The 23,792-nt window shown below is 49.1% G+C and overlaps 1 protein-coding gene across 1 annotated transcript in view; it reads right to left on the bottom strand.

Moving 5' to 3' along the window:
• ARRB2 (arrestin beta 2) overlaps nt 1–22,886 on the bottom strand; it is a 56,982-nt gene extending 34,096 nt beyond the window's left edge. Inside the window, exon 1 of the mRNA XM_030187742.1 lies at nt 22,422–22,886. Coding sequence (XP_030043602.1) covers nt 22,422–22,444 — 23 coding nt within the window. The 5' untranslated portion in view covers nt 22,445–22,886. The remainder of the gene's footprint in view (nt 1–22,421) is intronic.
• Between the last annotated feature and the right edge of the window lie 906 nt (nt 22,887–23,792).

The raw sequence follows: 23,792 nt of genomic DNA, 5'->3' as shown, positions 1-23,792 counted from the left end.
AGTCTCTGCTGGGTGCGGTTGTCCAGGTCAGAGGCACGCAGCCATGAGAGCCTGCGCATCACTATACCTTGGGCCGCAGCACGAGATGCCACGTCACAGGTGTCAAAAATCCCCCTGGACAGGAACTTTCTGCACGCCTTCAGCTGCCTGACCACCTCCTGATAAGGCCTGGACTGCTCCGGCGGGAGCTTATCGACCAGGTCCGCCAGCTGTTGCACATTGGTCCGCATGTGGATGCTCATATAGAGCAGGTAAGATTGGATGCGGGTCACGAGCATGGAGGATTGGTAGGCCTTCCTCCCAAATGAGTCCAGAGTGCGAGACTCCCGCCCCGGGGGCGCCGAGGCGGTATCCCTCGAACTCCGTGCCCTCTTGAGAGCAGAATCCACGACCGCTGAGTCATGGGGCAACTGGGGCCGCATGAGCTCTGGGTCAGAGTGGATCCTGTACTGGGACTCTGCTTTCTTGGGAATGGTGGGATTAGTTAGTGGTCGCACCCAGTTCCGGAGCAGCGTCTCCTTCAGGACATTGTGCAGCGGTACCGTGGAGGACTCTCTAGGTGGTGATGGATAGTCGAGGACCTCGAGCATCTCGGCCCTCGGCTCTTCCACAGAGACCACGGGAAAGGGAATGCTTATAGACATATCCCGCACAAAGGAGGCAAAGGAGAGACTCTCAGGAGGTGAGAGCTTCCTCTCCGGTGACGGCGTGGGGTCCGAGGGAAGGCCCGTAGACTCCTCTGAGGAGAAATATCTCGGGTCCTCCTCTTCCCCCCACGAGTCCTCATCCTCGGTATCGGACATTAGCTCATGTAGCTGCGTCCGGTACCGGGCCCGGCTCGACGTCGAGGCACCGAGGTCTCGGTGTCGTCGAGCGGTGGACTCCCGCGCCGGCGGGGACGGAGCTCCCTCCATCGACGTCGACGGGGACTCCACCTGCGTGGCTGTCGAGACCGGCACCGCAAGCGGCGGCGGTGTCGACTGCCCCGGCGCCGGGCTAGAGCTCGCCGGCGCCACAGTCATCGGCGCCGAGGGCGCAAGCACCCCCGGCGCCGGCACAGCCTGGCGCATCAGCCCTTCCAGGATCCCCGGAAGGATGGCTCTGAGGCACTCGTCCAGGCCCGCTGCCGGGAAAGGCGGTGGGGCCGGTAAGGGTGTCGGTGCCGGAAGCTGCTGGGGGCCAGGAGACGGCACCGAGGTGCCGGAACCCCGACGCGTCGGTACCTCCACCACCGACGGAGATCTCTCCTCTCTGCGATGACGCTTCGGCGTCGACTCCTCTTCAGGGTGCACCGAGGGCTCCCGGTGACGGCGCTTCTTGTCTTTTTTCCGGTGCACGTCACCGGTGCCGGAGGGCATGGAGGAGGAGGAGGTCGATCCCCCTCGGTCTCGGGGTACCGGGTCCGACAGGGTTCGGTCCCGTGGCTCACGAGTTGAGGGAGTGACCGGGGCCGACTGCCCACGCGGTCTCTCTACCCCACTCTCGCCGGCGGACCGGCGGGCCGACGGGACCTGTTCTCCTGGGGTCGCTGCCATCGGTGCCGATGTCTCGGGCATCGATACCGGTACCGAAGAACCGGTCTTCGATACCGATGCCGTCGAGGTCGACGTCGAGGGGCCGGCGCAAGTTCCAAAAGACGGTCCCGCAGAACTTGCCTCGCAACCTGAGTCCGTTTCCGGAGACCGAGACACAAAACGCACGACTTGAGATTGTGCTCCGGCCCGAGGCACTGGAGGCACCAAGCGTGGGTGTCGGTCTGCGAGATCGGCCGGCCGCAGCGACCACACTTTTTAAATCCACTCGGGACCTTCGAGGACATCGACGGAAAAATCGCGTCGGCGAAGTCAAAGTCGGCAATGGTGGCTAAAATCACACCACGAAAACTGAAACCGACCGAGCGGCCACTAGGCCGCAACGAGGCGTCCCCGCTAGAAAGCGAGGGAAAAGAAGGAGCGCGTGCTCCACACGCGCAAAATTCTCTCTTCTTTTTTTTTTTTTTTTTTTTTTTTAAAAAAGAGAAAGAAGAAGAAGAAGAGGCCGAACAGGCCAAAAGCGACGATCCGCGTAAACGCGGTCGAAAAAATCCGGCGGCTGAAACGAGAGAGAGGGGAAAACACAACTCTCTCAGTCGCGGAAAAAAAGTAACTGGCGGGAGCGGTCGCGCACGGGCGGGAAGACGGCCGCGCATGCGCGGTGGGCGTGCCCTGCGTGTCGACCGTCCCGCGAAGCTTATTTCCGGTTGGTGGGGGCTGCCGCGGACGTCACCCAGTCGTGAGAACAAGCAGCCTGCTTGTCCTCGGAGAACTGTAAATATAACACTTTCCCATCTTACCTATACCTGGAATTGTCTACTCCTCATATCTCTTTGCTTAATCTTACTATGTCATCCATGCTCTCTATGTAATACCAACTGTTATCCAATCTGGTATGGCGGAGGCCATAACTATACATTGTAAGCCACGTTGAGCCTGCAAATAGGTGGGAAAATGTGGGATACAAATGTAATAAATAATAATAATAATAATATGACCCCTGAAGACGCTCTACGGAGTGAAACACGTACATGTAGGGTCTTGATGGTGATATGGATATATCACTGCAACAGAACAAACCACTGTCAAGTTAAAGTTTACTGACTGAGGTATCATGTGATCCTCCAGTCAGTATCGATCTGATGTAAGGGAGTGAAAAATAATAAATGAATAACAGAAGAATGAGGAAGTGGATTAACTCCTAGAGCTATAGCCTGGTGTCTCAAGAGGAGTAAATTTTGAAACTGACTTTGGAAGAAGTCTAAAGCAGCTAGAGAGCATGAAGCTTATGCTAAAGTTATCATATACTGAGGATTAATTGGAGTACATGAGCAGACATGCTTTCAGACTTATTAGAAGAAGTGTGGATGATAAACTTGAAAACTGAATTATTAACCCTTTTGGGAAAAGTGACTACTGAATTGTAGTTTCTGGTGATGACTTTAGAGGGAACATGAAAATGAGAATTGTATTAGATTTTTAGAACGTTCAATAGAGATGAAGTTATTCTGGTTAGTGTGAATGGGAGTAAGAGTGAGGTGTGAATGGTGGTTTGTGTGAAAAGGTTTTAAAATATGAAGGACAAGATTATAATTTGAATTAAACATTTAATAAAGATTGATAATTAAATACAACGGTTGTTGAAGAGAGTGTATGGCAATGAATATGCATGAGAGAGATATGCATACGATGGAGGCTGCACATGCAAATTTATCTTGAATATACTCATTGCATCCCGAGGACTGGCTCAAGGTCTCCTGCCCCAGATTTATACTACAGTATCCCCTTCCCTCAGTTGTCTGCGTACACTGCGTTCGTTGGCCTGTACCCAGATACATATAAGCACCTAGAGAGCGTATCCTGTATTGTATGAACTGCGAAAAAAACAAAATTAAAAAATAAACAGTTGCAGCTGTATATTTCGTGCTTTCCAGTTCTAGCTCCGGTGATAAGAGTTGAATTACGTACCTTTGAGATTGCACACCTTCAAGAACACCCAATCTCTCAGAAGCATTCCTTTCGACTACAGAGACTCCTGAGGTAGGCCTGTGACCGAAACACGGATCTGTGTCGAGTCTGTAATAAAGGTTTTATCATTTTTTATCCTCCTGTCCCAGTCTCTGGAGTCATTGGTCCATTTCCCACTCCTGGTTTTTTTTCGTCTTTTCGATTTGTGGGATTTCGTTGTTCATCCACCTAGGTGGATTACCTGTCCCTTGTATGAACTGTGTACATTGACTTTCCCCAAGGCTTCTGTGTGTCAATACATGGCCATTAGTACGTACATATGAATGAACATACGTAGGATTCATGGTTTTTCTCACTGAAATATTTTATAGTGCCTTCGTCAGTTGCACTGCAGATGGTTTTTAACACTCCGAGCTTTCTGTGAGAACCTTATCACTGCTGTCGTTTTTAGTTCATGAATATGTGCCAAGTAAATCTTTGAAATCTAAGGATATATTATTAACCGTCCCTGCGGTGAAGGAAACTCCTTTGATGTCTACAGGAAAGAGGGCTTTTTATTTTTTATTTTTGGCACCTTCCTTGTGGAACTTTGCGGGAAGTGCAGTCCAACCCGGTTTAAACGGTTATTGAAGGCTCACTTTTTTTTCGTCTGGCCTTTAATGTCGATCTTCCAGAAGATTAGTGGGTATGGAAACTAGGGATCTGCTTTAGATTAACTTTATATATAAATTACTTGTTTTTAATGGGTTTCTTTTTTTGTTTTATTTTGCTATTTGGAGTTCCTTTCTGTTTAACTTTATTTTTTATTGTATTGTAAACCCGCTGTTATCTTAATTTTTTTTTTGAGGCTAGAGGTCTAGAACATTTAATAAACTATAACTAAGTTAATGGCTGAAGAAGGTACAGGTGTGGGGGTATGGGGCACCGATGACGAAGACACAGGCTCATCAAGCCCCAGAGTGTGGGGAGGGTATAGGGCACCGATGGCGAAGACACAGGCTCATCAAGCCCCAGTGGTGTGGGGTTTATGGGGCACTGACAGCGAAGACACAGGCTCATCAAGCCCCAGTGGTGTGGGGTTTATGGGGCACCGACGGCGAAGACACAGGCTCATCAAGCCCCAGGGTGTGGGGGGGGGGGGGGGATGAGGCACCAACGGCAAAGACACAGGCTCATCAAGCCCCAGTGGTGTGGGGTTTATGGGGCACCGACGGCGAAGACACAGGCTCATCAAGCCCCAGTGGTGTGGGGTTTATGGGGCACTGACAGCGAAGACACAGGCTCATCAAGCCCCAGTGGTGTGGGGTTTATGGGGCACCGATGGCGAAGACACAGGCTCATCAAGCCCCAGGGTGTGGGGGGGGGGGGGGATGAGGCACCAACGGCAAAGACACAGGCTCATCAAGCCCCAGTGGTGTGGGGTTTATGGGGCACCGACGGCGAAGACACAGGCTCATCAAGCCCCAGAGTGTGGGGAGGGTATAGGGCACCGATGGCGAAGACACAGGCTCATCAAGCCCCAGTGGTGTGGGGTTTATGGGGCACCGACGGCGAAGACACAGGCTCATCAAGCCCCAGTGGTGTGGGGTTTATGGGGCACCGACGGCGAAGACACAGGCTCATCAAGCCCCAGGGTGTGGGGGGGGGGGGGGGGGGGATGAGGCACCAACGGCAAAGACACAGGCTCATCAAGCCCAGTGGTGTGGGGTTTATGGGGCACCGACGGCGAAGACACAGGCTCATCAAGCCCCAGACGGTGTGGGGCGGTACAAGGCAACAACAGAAAAGACACAGGCTCATCAAGCCCCAGTGGTGTGTGGGGGGGGGGGGGGTATGGGGCACCAACGACAAAGACACAGGCTCATCAAGCCCCAGTGGTGTGGGGTTTATGGGGCACCGACGGCGAAGACACAGGCTCATCAAGCCCCAGTGGTGTGGGGTTTATGGGGCACCGACGGCGAAGACACAGGCTCATCAAGCCCCAGGGTGTGGGGGGGGGGGGGGGGGATGAGGCACCAACGGCAAAGACACAGGCTCATCAAGCCCAGTGGTGTGGGGTTTATGGGGCACCGACGGCGAAGACACAGGCTCATCAAGCCCCAGACGGTGTGGGGCGGTACAAGGCAACAACAGAAAAGACACAGGCTCATCAAGCCCCAGTGGTGTGGGGGGGGGGGGGGGGGGTATGGGGCACCAACGACAAAGACACAGGCTCATCAAGCCCCAGTGGTGTGGGGTTTATGGGGCACCGACGGCGAAGACACAGGCTCATCAAGCCCCAGGGTGTGGGGGGGGGGGGGGATGAGGCACCAACGGCAAAGACACAGGCTCATCAAGCCCCAGTGGTGTGGGGTTTATGGGGCACCGATGGCGAAGACACAGGCTCATCAAGCCCCAGACGGTGTGGGGCGGTACGAGGCAACAACAGAAAAGACACAGGCTCATCAAGCCCCAGTGGTGTGGGGGGGGGGGGGTATGGGGCACTAACGACAAAGACACAGGCTCATCAAGCCCCAGTGGTGTGGTGTTTATGGGGCACCGACAGCGAAGACACAGGCTCATCAAGCCCCAGACGGTGTGGGGGTACTAGGAACTGAGGCAAAGGCACAGCTTAAATCAACCCCCAAGAGTGTGTGTGTGTGTGTACAGGGAAGACAGCGAAGGCAGAGATCTATCAAGCCACCGATGGTGAGAGAGTGTACAGGCACCGCTGTAACGGTATGCACTTCACTGCTGTAATGACAAGACTGCTCTGCAGTCTGAATGCTGCTATTTGTTTTATTTGAATGTTTCTGTAAGCGGTGGCTAAGAAACATTTTTTTTTTTTTTTAAATCTTCCTCTTGGTCTGGGGAGGGGAGGAGATAAGCTAGCGTGGATGGAGAGTCCAATTCCTCATCCCTTGTAGGTCAGCTGTGCTCACACATGCCAAGGCAGCTGATGAGGTGAAGAGCCTGTGCCAGGAACGTGTTCATGCCTCCAGCTCTCTGCAGGCTCTAGCTGATGGGGGGGGGGGGAGGAGGGAAGAGGAAGTTAAAATGCAGAAGCAGCCAGATCGGCTCTGATGACGCCTCACCCTCAATAAAAGAGTAGCAGTAAAAAAACATTCCTAGGCCTCAGGGCTGCTATGTTAGAAAGAGAAAAGGAAATCCCAGAGGGACGGACTGCCCCTGACAAGTGTCAGATCAGAGGACCAACCCAGTGCAATACGGAAGGTCTCCAGTGTTCAATCCCTGAATCAGATCGCCCTCTCTCCAGATCTGTCAGGAAGTGGGGGGGGGGGGGGGGGGGGTGGAAATGCTCACTAGGGTTGGGCACCCAAAAAAAAAATGATGTGTTCATATTTTTTTCCTGTAGGCAAATGAATATTGCTGAGTGTACACTCTTTCCCCATGCGTGCTGGTTCATGCATTCACACCAGTTTGTGCACTTGCACCCCTCGGGAAAGAGTGTTCACTACGTGCAAATAATGTGATCGCACACTTAACCATGAACGATATTCGTTTTAATGACTGCCCATTCCTAATGATCACAGCCCTGGAGCCGAGGAGGTCACGATGATCACTTAAGGGAGACAGCCGGTGGCACGACTGCAGGTTTCTGGAAGATGCTCTGGCACATCCCCCCCCCCCCAAGACAAAAGACTGTCTTTGCGCTAGCCAGGTTAAATGATTGATGAAAACCAGGAGGCTTAGTAATATGAAAAGCCAGAAAACAAAGAACAGTTGTTCTACAAACGAAATGTCTTTGGAAGCTGTGATCCTTTATTAAAAACCCTGACGTGGCCATGTTTCGCCCTCGGGCTGCGTCAGGGTACAAATGAAATGTCTTTGGAAGATGTGATCCTTTATTAAAAACCTGACGTGGCCATGTTTCGCCCTCAGGCTGCAACGATACAGCAAATCCCGGGGTCAAACACCAGGTTATTTGAGTTACAGAATAAAACAGCATAACATTTCTCGCACAGTATTACAGTATAAGTAATGCTGTACGAGGAACATGATGAGAGAGGTTTGACACTGGGATCTGGGGGGGGGGGGGGTGGGGAGTGGGGAGCAGGTTCTAAAAAAATTTAAAAACTGCGGGAAATGGCCAGGAGTAGCACTTGAAAGTTCATGCTGCCAGGAGTTCTGATCAAAGAGGCAAATCAGAGGTCTAAGTACATAAGTATCGCCATGCCGGGACAGACCAAGGGTCCATCGAGCCCAGCACCCTGTCTCCGACAGCAGCCTAAAGAACAATTTGTCCCGCCCATCCCAGAAATAGTGGATTATTCCCACGTCCATTTCAATAACATTCTATGGCCTTTTCCTCCAGGAAGCTGTCCAAACCTTTTTTTAAAGTCCGCTAAGTCAACCGCCTTAACCACTTTTTCCGGCAACAAATTCCAGAGTCTAACTACGCGTTGAGTGAAGAAAATTTAAAATGAATTGGAGGAAAGTTAACTACACTGCAGCTTCACTGCATGCCCCCTTGTCCTTGTATTTTTGGAAAGTGTAAACAGATGCTCCACATCAACCCGTTCAACTCCACTCATTATTTTATAGACCTCTATCATATCCCCCCCCCCCTCAGCCGCCATTTCTCCAAGCTGAAGAGCCCTAGCCTCTTCAGCCTTTCGTCATAGGGAAGTCATCCCATCCCCTGTATCATCATTGTCGCCCTTCTCTGCACCTTTTCTAATTCCACTATATCTTTTTTGAGATGCGGCGACCAGAATTGAACACAACACTCGAGGTGCGGTCGCACCATGGAGCAATACAAAGGCAGAATAATATCCTCATTTTTGTTTTCCATCCCTTTCCTAAGGATACCCAACATTCTATTTGCATTCCTAGCCGCAACTGCACACTGAGCAGAAGGTTTCAACGTACCATCAACGATGACACCTAGATCCCTACAGAGACTATGCAGGATGGCTCCCTGATGACAGCCAAATTGAGGGGAGGGGGGGGGGGGGGGAGAGGTTAAGCAGGACAGCTTCCTGGTGAAAGATAGACAAGAGCACAGAGATGGATACAGATGCTTCCCTTCCTGCTCTCTGCTGCTCCTGACCCTGCAGAGAAGGAAGTGCCTGGACAATGAGTGGAAATCCCAGACATGGGGGACAGACGGACATCCAAGCTACAACCTGGCATTCACATCCAGAAACAAATGCCTGTGCAAACACAGAGGAACAGGCAGAAAGCCCCATGCAGACCCGTACCAGATCTGAATCCCTCTCCCCATCCCACACTTGGCTTCCCTGTCCTCACCAGAATGATGACAGCTGGGCTTCCAGTATCCCAGGATCCTCCTGGTGAGCAGCCCTTATGCACGTGACTATATGACAGACATAGATAGGGAGGGTGGTAGGGGGAAAGCACAGACCCAGTGCAGTAGAGAGCAAGAGAAAAAAGAGAGAAGGGGATGAAGAGTAAATACTGCCACACACAAACCTACCTCCCAACCCCGTCATATGAGCAGCACTGGGACATGACGCAGGAAAGCTTAAGTACATAAGTGTTGCCATACTGGGACAGACCAAAGGTCCATCAAGCCCAGCATCCTGTTTCCAACAGTGGCCAATCCAGGTCACAAATACCCGGCAAGATCCCAAAAATGTACAAACCATTTTATGCTGCTTATCCCAGAAATAAGCAGTGGAGTTTCACCAAGTCTATTTTAATAATGATCTACAGGCTTTTCCTTTAGGAAACCGTGCACAAACAGGCAAAATATAAGTACATAAGTATTGCCATACTGGGAAAGACCAAAGGTCCATCAAGCCCCAGCATCCTGCTTCCAACAATGGCCAATCCAGGTCCCAAAAAAGTACAAACCATTTTATGCTGCTTATCCTAGAAATAAGCAGTGGAGTTTCACCAAGTCCATTTTAATAATGGTCTACAGACTTTTCCTTTAGGAAGCCGTCCAAACCGTTTTTTAAAACCCCGTTAAGCTAACCACCTTTACCACATTCTCTGGCAACGAATTCCAGAGTTTAGTTACACATTGAGTGAAGAAACATTTTCTCCAATTCGTTTTAAATTTACTACATTGTAGCTTCATCGCATGCCCCCTAGTCCTAGTATGTTTGGAAAGCGCAGACTCTTCACGTCTACCCGTTCCACTGCACTCATTATTTTATAGACCTATATCCTATCTCCCCTCAGCCATCTTTTCTCCAAGCTGAAGAGCCCTAGCCGCTTTAGACTTTCCTCACAGGGAAGTCGTCCCATCCCCTTTATCATTTTCGTCGCCCTTCTCTGCACCTTTTCTAATTCCACTGTATCTTTTTTGAGATGCGGCGACCAGAATTGAACACAATATTCGAGGAGCGGTTGCACCATGGAGCGATACAAAGGCATTATAACATCCTCATTTTTGTTTTCCATTCCTTTCCTAATAATACCAAACATTCTATTTGCTTTCTTAGCCGCCGCAGCACACTGAGCACAGGGTTTCAACGTATCATCAACGACACCTAGATCCCTTTCTTGGTGGGTGACTCCTAACGTGGAACCTTGAACTTGAGCAGCTGTCACACTGCCCCTCCTTGCCCCTCTGGCGACAGCATTCACACGTCCTTCTACAACTGTCTTCAGCCTATTTGTTCAGCTTCTGGGCATGAGAACTATATGAATTGTGATGGCTTCCAGGCACATGATTGAACACCATAAAGAAAGCAGGCCACATGGTGATGAGTTTACGTATGCAGGGTCTGCAAATCAGAGACCTGCTGCACGTTCAGGGTCTCGCATCACGTTCCAGACGCTGCTTCACCTCTGAGGAGCACCATGGCTCTGAGCAGGTTAATCTGGAGCCCCTTATCATTTCGCTGGAAAAAAAAAAAATCCACATTGCCTTATCAATGCTATGCCAAGAATGAAAGCACCAGCTCTGTGGACAAAAGAAAAAAAAAAAAAAACACAACTTGTTCAGAACAATCAGGGCCTTATGTACGTTCCTGCAGCAGCGTGATTAAACAAGGGAGACATCAACTTTACCAAGCGGGATGTGCGTCCGACAGAACGCGCCACGTCACAACAGCGATACAATAGCACAGACAGCAGCAAGGCAGAAGTGCTACTACTTACAATTTTCTATAGCGCTACTAGACGTACGCAGCGCTGTACACTTGAACATGAAGAGACAGTCCCTGCTGAAGAGAGCTTACAATCTAATTAGGACAGACAAACAAGGGATAAGGACAAAGAGTAGCAAGATTGTGTGCGGAATCCCTAAGAGTACCAAGATTCCAGAATCCCACAGTTGCAAGATTCCGGAATCCCAAAAACTACTACTACTTCTTATCATTTCTATAGCGCCACTAGACGTACGCAGCGCTGTACACTTGAACATGAAGAGACAGTCCCTGCTCAACAGAGCTTACAATCTAATTAGGACAGACAAACAGGACAAATAAGGGATAAGGACAAAGATTAGCAAGATTTTGTGCAGAATCCCAAAGAGTAGCAAGATTCCGGAATCCCACAGTAGCAAGATTCTGTGCAGAATCCCAAAGAGTAGCAAGATTCCGTAATCCCACAGTAGCAAGATTCTGTGCAGAATCCCAAAGAGTACCAAGATTCCAGAATCCCACAGTAGCAAGATTCCGGAATCCCAAAAACTACTACTACTTCTTATCATTTCTATAGCGCTAGAAGACATATGCAGTGCTGTACACTTGAACATGAAGAGACAGTGCCTGCTCGACAGAGCTTACAATCTAATTAGGACAGACAAACAGGACAAATAAGGGATAAGCACAAAGATTAGCAAGATTCCAAGCAGAATCCCAAAGAGTAGCAAGATTCCGGAATCCCACAGTAGCAAGATTCTGTGCAGAATCCCAAAGAGTAGCAAGATTCCGGAATCCCAAAGACTACTACTTATCGTTTCTATAGCACTAGTAGACGTACGCAGCGCTGTACACTTGAACATGAAGAGACAGACAAACAGGACAAACAAGAGATAAGGGAATATTAAAGTGAGGATGATGAAATAAGGGTTCTGAAGAAGTGAATAAGGGTTAGGAGTTAAAAGCTGCATCAAAAAGTATACTGGGATTCCTGCAAACGCAGTCAAATTTGCAAGCTCCTGCTATGGAATTACAAGACCTGGGACCGATCCTTGCAGCCCCCAGCCCCCACCCCACCCAACACTCTCATTGCACAGAGAGGGATCCTTGCAAAACCCTGATCTTATTCGGAGCCTGAAAAACCAACCTACAAGTCACAAGTTTTCTGCAACTTCCTGCACATTACACAGTGAGCAAAGATAACTGAAGAGGCCCAAGGGAAGAAAAAAAAAAAACAGTCATCTAGATAAGGAACATATTTACCACTTCCGTATTTTTCCCCTGCAAAGTATCCGCTCTCAAACGAAAAAAGGAAGGCCTCTTCCACCCACACACTGGTGCCTTTCTACAACAGAGAAATGCGTCACACCCTATGTCCCATCCTAAAACACCCAGAAAGATCTGTGTAGGGAGTACACACCCCGCCCCTAAATTCCTGACGCTCACACCACTATCTATGTGGAGTCAGGCAGGAGAGGGGGAGTACGGTTTAGAAAACTCAGGCACCAGTCAAACATTTATTTTAGGTGGCATCCGAGAATTTTTTCCAGCTCTGGTGCATTCCCAGTACATCTACTCCTGACCCATTACACTAATACAAACACTGAATATTGTGTTCAATTCTGGTAACTGTATCTCCCCCCCCCCCCCCCAAAAAAAAAAAAAAAACAGCGGAATTAGAAAAGGGTCAAAGAAGGGCGACCAAAGGGGATGGAACTGCTCTCGTACGAGGGAAGGCTTAAGAGTTTAGGACAAAATTTTTATATTGTTTTTTTGAGGTACATTAATTTCTGTCTTATGTTTATTTATTATACTTTTCTACATCATGTATTCACAATAATTTTATTCACAATGTAGTTTTGTTTCATAAGTACATAAGTATTGCCATACTGGGACAGACCAAAGGTCCATCAAGCCCAGCATCCTGTTTCCAACAGTGGCCAACCCAGGTCACAAATACCTGGCAAGATCCCAAAAAAAAGTACAAAACATTTTATACTGCTTAGCCCAGAAATAGTGGATTTTCCCCAAGTCCGTTTAATAATGGTCTATGGACTTTTCCTTTAGGAAGCCGGCCAAACCTTTTTTAAACTCCGCTAAGCTAACCGCCTTTACCACATTCTCTGGCAATGAATTCTTTTAACCAGTTTTTAATCAACAATAGAACACTACCTCCTATCCCATGACTCTCCAATTTCCTCTGGAGTCTTTCATGAGGTACTCTGTCAAATGCCTTCTGAAAATCCAGATACACAATATCAACGGGCTCACCTTTATCCACGTTTGTTCACTCCTTCAAAGAAATGTGGTAGATTGGTGAGGCAAGATTTCATAATGCTTTTATGTATTTTATATATGTAGGTACCTAGACTCCTGAAGCAGGCATACTGTTGCCAAAACACGGGACCATGTCGAGTCCCCTGTATCTATGCTTTGAAAAATAAAGACATTTATCTACCTCTGGAGTCCCACGTGTGTTTGGTTGACCTACGCTCCTTCCCTACTTCTTTGGACAGTACTATTCTTATGGTGTAACACAGAGTAAAAAGCATGTGCCCTTTCTTCTCGACTTTCACTCCTGATACACATATGGGGGAGGGGACAGGCCAGCTGTATAACTGTGCCTAGACACAGCGTGCTGAGCGCTAACTGTATAACAGCATCTGTGAACTAAGATTATTATGTCAGCATCTGCACGCCTACATTTAAGTGCATCCTCTCACCAGTGGTGTAGCTCCAGGGGGACCTTGGGGGCCTGGCCTCCCAAAAAATTGGATCCGGGGCCCATGGTTTGGCTGGCAGGGGTTCCCAACCCCCGCCAGCCAAGGTATGTGCGGTTGTAGCGGGGAGAGGTTTGCGGCAGGGAGGCAGGCCAAACTGTGCCCCCCCCCCATCCACTTTGGGATCCGGACCCCCCCCAAACATTGCGGTCTGGCTACGTCCGTGCCTCTTACGACACATCAATTGCAGGAGTAAATGCGGTCATCTAATTGTAGCGATTTAACGCATAAATTACAGTATTCTGAGAAATCTTGGTGCCACCCATGCTTGTCCCCTCTAAACACCCCTCCCCTGCATTTACACGCTAAAGTCATACACGTCATTTATAGACCAGCGCTGAAAGCGTAGTTACACGCTTAAATGCTAGTATTCTATCACTTAAACACGCAAATGACGCTTAAATTTAGGCTGAAGAACAACAAATATGCTTTTATTAAAATTGCTTGAGATGGCCACGTTTCTTCGGGGGGGGGGGCAGAAAATAAAGGGGATTTAAAGTTACACTTCCCCTTAGTGAAGGCAAAGAAACGGTGGCACCAGCCACAGTACCCCAGCCAGTGAATAGACATTCACTAAGGGGAAGGGCGAGTTTAAATTTCCTTTGAGTTGCTGCCCCCCTGAAGCAGACTGCCATCAGCGAAGTGTGGCCACGTTGGGCAATTTTAATAATAAAAGTATATTTTATAAATTTAAACTCTTCGATGGATCCTTGTTCTTCTGTGGATCACAACTGCCTCTCTTTGTGCAGTGATGATTACATTTAGATGTCATGCTGAGTTTAAAGGGGGTCTGGACAGATTCGTGAAGGAAAAGTCCATTGATCATTATTAAATTTTGGGGGTTTGCCAGGTTCTTGGGCCCTGGATTGGCCGCTGTCAGAGACAGAGTGCTGGGCTAGATGGACCTTTGGTCTTTTCCCAGCGTGGTAGTGCTTATGTACTTATAAGTAAACGATTGCTTACACTCCGTCCCTTTCATCGATTCCTGCCATGCCAATACTGACACACGCACAGAACAGATATCCATTCCCAACACACCCGCTCCCGTTAAACTCGCACTGAGATGCACAGGCAGTATAACCGCCCCCCCCCCCCCCCCTCCATCCAAGCACACCACCCAGAATATAAACCCACATCTGCACCACCACGGATGGGCATCCATGGTCCTCGCGGGCCACAACCAAGTCCGATTTTCAAGATTTCCACAATGAATACTCACGAGATTTGATCTGCATCTACCTCTTCCATCGTATGCAAATAGATCTCATGCATATTCACTATGAAAATCTTAGTTGTTGCCCATCCCTGCCACAAAACATACATCTATTTCCCAGTACAATCAGAACTATCGATACACACACCCGCTTCTAGTGCAAAGACACGGCAGCGTTAAGATCACAATAGTTATGTCCTAGCAACAAGGCTGCTGATGGTGGTTTGGAGGCGGGGATAGTGCTGGGCAGACCTATACGGTCTGTGCCAGAGCCGGTGGTGGGAGGTGGGACGTAGTTGGGAGGCGGGGATAGTGCTGGGCAGACTTATACGGTCTGTGCCAGAGCCGGTGGTGGGAGGCGGGAATAGTGCTGGGCAGACTTATACGGTCTGTGCCAGAGCCGGTGCTGGGAGGCGGGACTGGTGGTTTGGAGGCGGGGATAATGCTGGGCAGACTTATACAGTCTGTGCCAGAGCCGGTGCTGGGAGGCGGGGATAGTGCTGGGCAGACTTATACGGTCTGTGCCAGAGCTGGTGGTGGGAGGCGGGGCTGGTGGCTGGGATAGTGCTGGGCAGACTTATACGGTCTGTGCCAGAGCCGGTGGTGGGAGGCGGGGCTGGTGGTTTGGAGGCGGGGATAATGCTGGCCAGACTCATACGGTCCGTGCCAGAGCCGGTGGTGGGAGGCGGGGCTGGTGGTTGGGAGGCGGGGATAGTGCTGGGCAGACTTATACGGTCTGTGCCAGAGCCGGTGGTTGGGAGGCGGGGAGAGTGCTGGGTAGACTTATACGGTCTGTGCCAGAGCCGTGGTGGGAGGGAGGCGGGGATAGTGCTGGGCAGACTTATACGGTCTGTGCCCTGAAGAGGATAGGTACAAATCAAGGTAGGGTATACACAAAAAGTAGCACATATGAGTTTATCTTGTTGGGCAGACTGGATGGACCGTGCAGGTCTTTTTCTGCCGTCATCTACTATGTTACTATGTAATTGCTGGGGGCAACAGTGCTGGGGCCCGGGACCTGCAGCACACAGGGAGCAGCCTAAATATCACAGCAGTGAGCTGAGAACCAGGAAATCCAGGGTTCAAATTCTGTTCCTCCCAATGACATTGCTAGTGGCCTGGGCAAGTCACTTCACCCTCCTGAGGCAGAAACAGGAGGCCTCATTTACTAATGTGTATTAGCCTTGTAATGGGTTGTAATGTGCATTCATGCAATTTATTTGCTTCCTTAACAAGCAGAGCCCACTCAGAACAACAAGACTTGCATTACCAAGGTTTATTAAAGTGTAAGCCCTCCATGGATGGGGAAATAAGTTCAGAGGAGTAGCTTCTGGGGCTAAATGCTCATGCCCACCCCTCCTGGGGGTTCCCTCAGACCACAGAAATGCCGAAAGCGAGCAAACCACCCCTCTCCAATCGTCACACCCACTCTCCAGCCTCACTCTCCAGCGCCCCCCCCCCCCCATCCCCAAAGAAAAAAAAAACTTTCTCGAAGTACACAACCCACCCCAGCCACAGGAGAGAAGTGCCAAATAGGAGTCATGAGCCCCGGGCGTTGGAAATAGTATCAAAACAACAAGCTGTGCTATGGAAGGCAAACAGGAAAATTACTGCAGCAAAACAGCCACAAAAATAGAATGCGATTAAAAAAAAAACAAAACAAAAAAACAAAGCATCCACACAAGCTGATGAGCTGACAGCAGGGATGCGCGCTAAGCCCAAGAATACAGGCATCGAGACACATACGTAAATGTAATCCACAGGATGGGGGAAGCAGATGACACCGTGAACAAAGTTCCCTGTGTGTTCAGAGCTGTGTCAATATGAATATACAAATTCTAGTGAAATGTGTTCGTCTCACATTGAAATAAGCCACACATCCTGTTTCTGGGGAGGCGGCAGGAAATCGAGAGGCCAGAACGGACGGGAAGTGTAGAAGCGGCTGTCGGATGAGGGCTGCCCCAGCCTAAAAAGATCCACAGTGCGGTAGATGTGCAGGAGGCAGAAAAAGGCGCATTTCAAACTCCTTTTGTGCCAGGCCAGAGACTATGAACCGGCCACAGCCCAGAAATGGGCTCCAAGCATACTGAAAAGTTAGGAAGCTCTGGATACTATTTTAAAATTACAATACACTGTGGATTTTAGACCTAGATGGGCCAGCACAGAAGTGTACCCAGCAAAACACATCATATCATGTGCTGTAATATACTCCGAGGCATTCCCTGGTCTCGCCAAGAACCACCCTCTCCTGTCTAAGGTCTTCACGGAAGGGATTCCCTCATTTACACCTCCATTACAACTGATACTGGCTTACAAACATAGGTTCTAGAGAAAAATACACCAAGGGCCTCCAAGAACGATTAACCAGCAAACCTTTAATGAGGGGCCCAACATGTTTCTGTGTGAACACTTTCATCTCGGGGGGGTCAGCGGTTTAAGAAAAATTGGGTGGAATACCGTCCATAGCCGCAAATAAGGCAGTCCCATCTGCGAGAAGGAGCAAAACCATATCAATGCAGGCGGATTTCCTTCACGCTGACAATTCTTTAAAATTAGTGGCCTTACTTTCTAACTCCTCTTACTCTCTTACCCTATCTATGTGTTTGTAATGGAAGACGTAAAGGATTGCTTTTCAACCGTGCTTTGATCGATAACGAACTCTGAAATCTTCTGTCTTTGACCGAAAGTAACTTTCCGTGTAAATACAAAAACAAGTTGGAAGATGAGAATTAATTTGGTATGCAAAGGGGAGGATGGTTCTTGTTTTCGGAAGTTCAGCCTGGCCACCTGGACTTGGAAAGCGTGTGACCACGTTCCCACAGTATGGCTTGTTTACCTAAACAGAGAAGCATTCTGTAATTTTCCTTAGGTCTGAACATGGAGTTCTGAGCCTAATAAAAAGGGGAGTTTCTTTCAGTGAAATTGGGAGCTCATCTGTGAGTAATGTACGTACTGCGCAGAGGAATTGTTCCTGGTCTAAAAAGCTCCTGGCTTTCGCTGTAACGGGCCCCCCCCCCCCCCCCAGCTGATGATAAGAGCCTGGATGATGTAAGGACCAGTGATGATTGTATGTATAGTGTATTATTGCTTGTTTTCCTGGTCTAAGAATTCTTAGCATTGCTTAGATGTAGAGACCAGTGATGTAATGATTGTTTATATAGCTAACCATTGTATATATCTTAATCATTGTAGATTTTAGCATCTCTAACAAAGGTTTCATTTATCTAATACGAATCCAAAAGAATCCACGGTAATTATTGAGTAGTCTGTGTCAGTGAGACAGGCTGTAAATCCATAGCAGTACAGTGTTTCATCTTTGCTTATACCCTAAACTCTCAATTAAAATGTTATATTACGTATTCCTCTGCCATTGTAAGTAGTATACTATGCCATACTTTGTATTATTTGAATGTTTGTATTGCTGTAATTGTCTACTGCTCTCGTTTGATTTATTCTTATTGTACACCACCTTGAGTGAATCCCTTCAAAAAGGTGGTAAATAAACCCTAGTAAATAAAATAAACACGGCCTGTGTCGGGTCCCTCATGAAAGGTTTGCTGGTTACTCATTCTCAGAGGCCCTCGGCGCTTTCCTCTGGTCTGCTTGCTTTCCTTACCGTCGATTCCCTTTATTTCATTGCTGCTAGAGAAAAATACAACAGACACCATGAAAACGTAAGAAAGCAGAAGGAATAGAATACAGATAAAGGGGAAATGGGACTTGATATACCACCTTTCTGAGGTTTTTTGCAAGTACATTCAAAGCGGTTTACATATATTCAGGTACTTATTTTGTACCGGGGGCAAAGGAGGGTTAAGTGACAAGTCACAAGGAGCTGCAGTGGGAATCGAACTCAGTTCCCCAGGATCTAAGTCCACTGCACTAACCCACTAGGCTACTCCTCCACAGCACTTACAACACAGCACTTATTAAAACAAAAACAAACCATTCAGTGGCGTTACCACTGTCCAGCACCTGATGTTACCCGTTCACACAGTGCATACAAAAGTATTCAGTGTTACTAGATAGCATGCACTTAACAGTACTGCTCGTGCGACCTGGGACGTATCCAGTGTTACTGTACAGACAGGACCTATAGCAGTACCTATATAGTTGTGCTATACACTCAGCATAATAGCCCTTCCCCAGTGCCCAGTTTTAATATAGACAGCGCCTACAAAACCATCCCTATAGATCATCACTAAGATCTTTACTGTACAGAAAGTACCTAAAAAGTATAGAGCAGTTATCTTTGTTATTTTTCCCAGAGGTTTGAGAGTCAAGATCATTATTGGACAACCTGAACAATGAGCATAGGAGTTTCCCCCCTCCAAAGAGGCAGTTGGCTTGGTGGCTTCCTCCTCCGATGTGGTCAACCTCGGCTGCTTACACACATTTAGAGAGTAGCTCATGTGACTAAGAGAGTCTACTGCCCCACGCTCTCTTACCCTAAATCCTACATTCTTCCCCAGCCCCTCTGCACGACACACTTCTCTAAACAAACTCTGACCAGTCTCAGTTCCACCCACCATTTCCACTGGTTCGAGGTCATCTTCTTGTCTCTACACTCAAAACCTTCAAGTCGGCCCTTGCTCCAGATTTTAAATCCCCCACCACCTAAATTTTCTGCAGAGGCTTACTGGCCTCTGGAACAGTTGTCCTATTTTCTTCCAGCACCACGTGACTCTTCAGCGAGTTTGAACTGCATGGTACCCGGATTTTCCTTCACTGCACTTTCACTCTCGTGAGGAAGGTGTGGGAGTCTGGGGGAAAACAGAGTTCAAACTTAGAGAGCGACACCGCACAGGCAGAAAGAGAACAACTGTTGCAGATGTAGTGTCAGCAGTAAGTCTTGCGACAAGGTTGGGGGTGGAGGGGGAAACTTGTATGGGGGAAGAATCAGGGAACCGCACTGAGCATGAAAGGCAGTCACCACTGGCCCTGGGGCCTTGCAATGGAGAAAGAACAAATAGAGAGGGTAATACAGCATACAACCAAAGTATACAAACAAGAAAAAAAAAAGCAACACTGGGCCTTCAAGACTAGGACAACAGGAGTACTTTATTGACAGGTTACCCGACAAGGGTCGTGTTTCGGCGTCAAATGACGCCTGCCTCAGGGGTCAAGATTTGGTTCTGCAGTATTTAAATTGTTTAGGTCAAATGCCTTAACACACTGGTGTGTTATCGTTGAAAATGTTCACTGCCACGCAAAAAAGTGCTCTTCTAAAAGCCTTCTCCTGTGCAAAGATAGCCTGTTAAAGCCTAGGTACGGTTTATAACCATCTCCCCTATTGACCCAGGGATGTCACTGTGCACGCACCTATAGAGTCCCTGGAGTCTGTTGGTACCAGGGCTCAGTCTACAATCATCTGCCCTATAGATCCACAACTGTGGACACAGCACCTATAGAGTTCCTTTGAGTCTGCCGGTAACAGAACTCAAGTCTACAATCATCTGCCCTACAGACCCCCAGCATGTGATAGGAACATAGTAAATGACGGCAGATAAAGACCTGTACGGTCCAACCAGTCTGCCCAACAAGATAAACTCATTTTACTTGATGTGCGATACTATATATATATATATATATATATATATACCTGAGTTTGATGTGTCCTTGCCATTCTCAGGAACTGACCGTTAGTCTGCCCAGCACTCTTCCTGTACTAAAAGTTTTGAAGCTAACATCAAAGCCCCTTAAAATTTACACTCAAGTCCATAACTATCTATTCAGTCATGTTCAGGGCATAGACCGTAGAAGTCTGCCCAGCACCGTTTCCCTTCCCAACTGCCAGCGTCGCCACCCAATCACCGCTAAGATTCCGTGACATGGACATCACTATACACACAGCACCTGTGGAGTCCCTGAGACCCAGTATGCAATCAACTGCCCTATAGATCCCCAACTGTGCACCCAGCACCTATAGAATCCCTTCGAGTCTGTCCAGTACAGTCTACAATCACCTGCCCTATAGACCCCCCCAGCATGTCACTGTGCACACAAGCACCTATAGAGTCCTCCGGTACCCAGGCTCGGACTACAATCACCTGCCCTATAGATCCCCAACTGTGCACCCAGCACCTACAGAGTCCCTGGGAGTCTATTCGGTACCTCCGCTCAGTGTACAATTAACCACCCTATAGACCCCCCCCCCCAGCATGTCTGTGCACACAAGCACCTATAGATTCCTCCGGTACCCAGGCTCAGACTACAATCACCTGCCCTATAGATCCCCAACTGTGCACCGAGCACCTATAGAGTCCCTGGAAGTCTATCCGGTACCTCCGCTCGGTGTACAATTAACCACCCTATAGACCCCCCCCAGCATGTCACTGTGCACACAAGCACCTATAGAGTCCTCCGGTACCCAGGCTCGGACTACAATCACCTGCCCTATAGATCCCCAACTGTGCACCCAGCACCTATAGAATCCCTTTGAGTCTGTCTGGTACCTGGACTCAGTCTACAATCATCTGCCTATAGACCCCCCAGCATGTCTGTGCACACAAGCACCTATAGATTCCTCCGGTACCCAGGCTCGGACTACAATCACCTGCCCTATAGATCCCCAACTCTGCACCGAGCACCTATAGAGTCCCTGGAAGTCTATCTGGTACCTCCGCTCGGTGTACAATTAACCACCCTATAGACCCCCCCCCCAGCATGTCACTGTGCACACAAGCACCTATAGATTCCTCCGGTACCCGGGCTCAGACTACAATCACCTGCCCTATAGATCCCCAACTGTGCACCCAGCACCTATAGAATCCCTTCAAGTGTGTCCAGTAGTCTACAATCATCTGCCCTATAGATCCCCAACTGTGCACCCAGCACCTATAGAATCCCTTCAAGTGTGTCCAGTACGGTCTACAATCATCTGCCCTATAGATCCCCAACTGTGCACCCAGCACCTATAGAATCCCTTCAAGTGTGTCCAGTACAGTCTACAATCATCTGCCCTATAGATCCCCAACTGTGCACCCAGCACCTATAGAATCCCTTCAAGTGTGTCCAATACAGTCTACAATCATCTGCCCTATAGATCCCCAACTGTGCACCCAGCACCTATAGAATCCCTTCAAGTGTGTCCAGTACGGTCTACAATCACCTGCCCTATAGACCCCCAGCATGTCACTGTGCACACAAGCACCTATAGATTCCTCCGGTACCCAGGCTCAGACTACAATCACCTGCCCTATAGATCCCCAACTGTGCACCCAGCACCTATAGAATCCCTTTGAGTTTGTCCAGTACAGTCTACAATCATCTGCCCTATAGATCCCCAACTGTGCACCCAGCACCTATAGAGTCCCTGGAAATCTATCCGGTACCTCCGCTCGGTGTACAATTAACCACCCTATAGACCCCCCCAGCATGTCACTGTGCACACAACACCTATAGAGTCCTCCGATACACGAGCTCAGACTACAATCATCTGCCCTATAGATCCCCAACTGTGCACCCAGCACCTATAGAGTCCCTGGAAGTCTATCCGGTACCTCCGCTCGGTGTACAATTAACCACCCTATAGACCCCCCCAGCATGTCACTGTGCACACAACACCTATAGAGTCCTCCGATACACGAGCTCAGACTACAATCATCTGCCTATAGATCCCCAACTGTGCACCCAGCACCTATAGAATCCCTTCGAGTCTGTCCAGTACGGTCTACAATCATCTGCCCTATAGACCCCTAGTATGTCACTGTGCAGCCAGCACCTATAGAGCCCCTTGGAGTCAGTCCGGTACCTGGGCTCGCTCAACCCACAATCAATCATCCCCTATTCGGTACCCGATGCCCCTACATACGCCCCCCCAGCTGCCCTGCTCCCCTCCCCGCAGGGTGCACGCGCGCGGCCTTACCGGGTTCCTGCTTTGTCCCCCATGGCGCGAACTCAAGCCGCTCGCGCGTTGCCGCGAGCCCAGCAGACACTGCGATTGGCCGCCTCCCTCTCAGCGCCTTCGCCAGCGTTCTAAAGGCTCCGGTCGCGAGCCGCCAAAGAGCGGAAACCGCCGGGGATCACAGAAGAACAGCTCCAATTGTAGCCATCGCCAGCCCGACCTCTGACTGGCGGAGACGACGGCCAATTGCAGCGCGCACCGCGGCCAACGGGCCAATGGGCAGTGGGGCGGGCCTGGGCCTGACACTGGGCGGCTGCTGCTGCTTCTCCTGCCACCGCCTGCCTCCGCGAGAAGGGGGTGGGGTCCTTGCTTCACCAGCGCGCGGGTAATGCGATTGGCTGAGGAAGCTGCTTTATGACGTCGCGCAAATGGCATCGAATGGCCGATTGTGACGCCACAGAGCCTTCTTTTCTAACAATACTAGGGATTCTGCAGCAGACAAGGAAAAGAAAACTCATTGTTCCACCAACCCGAGGAGGCAGGACCATTGCCCCATTGCATGCAGGGATAAGTAGTTCTTCATGACATCAGCACTAGCAGCCTCTATTCAGGAAATCTAGACTGCCCCAATTTGTCTGCCCTATTTTGACTGTACATTTGTCCTTTAGATTGTAAGCTCCTCGAGCAGGGACTGGCCTTCTCTGTTAAACTGTACAGCGCTGCGTAACCCTAGTAGCGCTTTAGAAATATCAAATAGTAGTAATAGTAGTAGTAGTATAAACCCATAAAGGTCAATATAACTAATCCAAGGACCTGCTCTGGCTGAGCAGGACCGTGAGGGACTGATGTGGTACTGGCAAACCTCTGTACTGGCCCCTGGACCTAGTAAATTCTGGTTTTGGTTTCATCTAAGCTTACCAGATTTTTTGTTTGCAAATGTGAGACACCACAGCAGCGCCCCCCCCCCCCCCCCAAATGTATAATTAAAATAAAAACTATAATCCTTTATATCTTAAAGGTACCTTCTTTAATGTGAAGGGCAATTCTATAACGGGGCACCTGCATCTACATGCCCTGCCCTTTGTATGCATAAATATGCAGAATACTGTCACTTATGCGTGTGTGCACATTTTACAGTGTGAAAGTGACAGCAGGGCGATTAAATGGCACAGTGCATACATTCAAGGGGGCTGCCTACAGCTGGGAAAAGCTTGAGCGAGCTCCCGCTTACACGAGTAACCTGCAGAAGACTGTCAGTTATGTGCATGTGCATCCCTGCTGCATTTACATGACCACAGTTACAGCAGGTCTATGGCTGGTGTCATTGAGGGGCGTGTAAATGTTATCAGAGGTCGATACCGGGTTATGCTACTATTCTGTAACCGGTGCCCA

This window comes from Microcaecilia unicolor, chromosome 14 (genome assembly GCF_901765095.1).
Source record: "Microcaecilia unicolor chromosome 14, aMicUni1.1, whole genome shotgun sequence".
NCBI classification, from domain to species: domain Eukaryota; kingdom Metazoa; phylum Chordata; class Amphibia; order Gymnophiona; family Siphonopidae; genus Microcaecilia; species Microcaecilia unicolor.
Note: the sequence above shows the minus strand (reverse complement) of the source record. Positions and strands in the feature narration are given on the sequence as shown.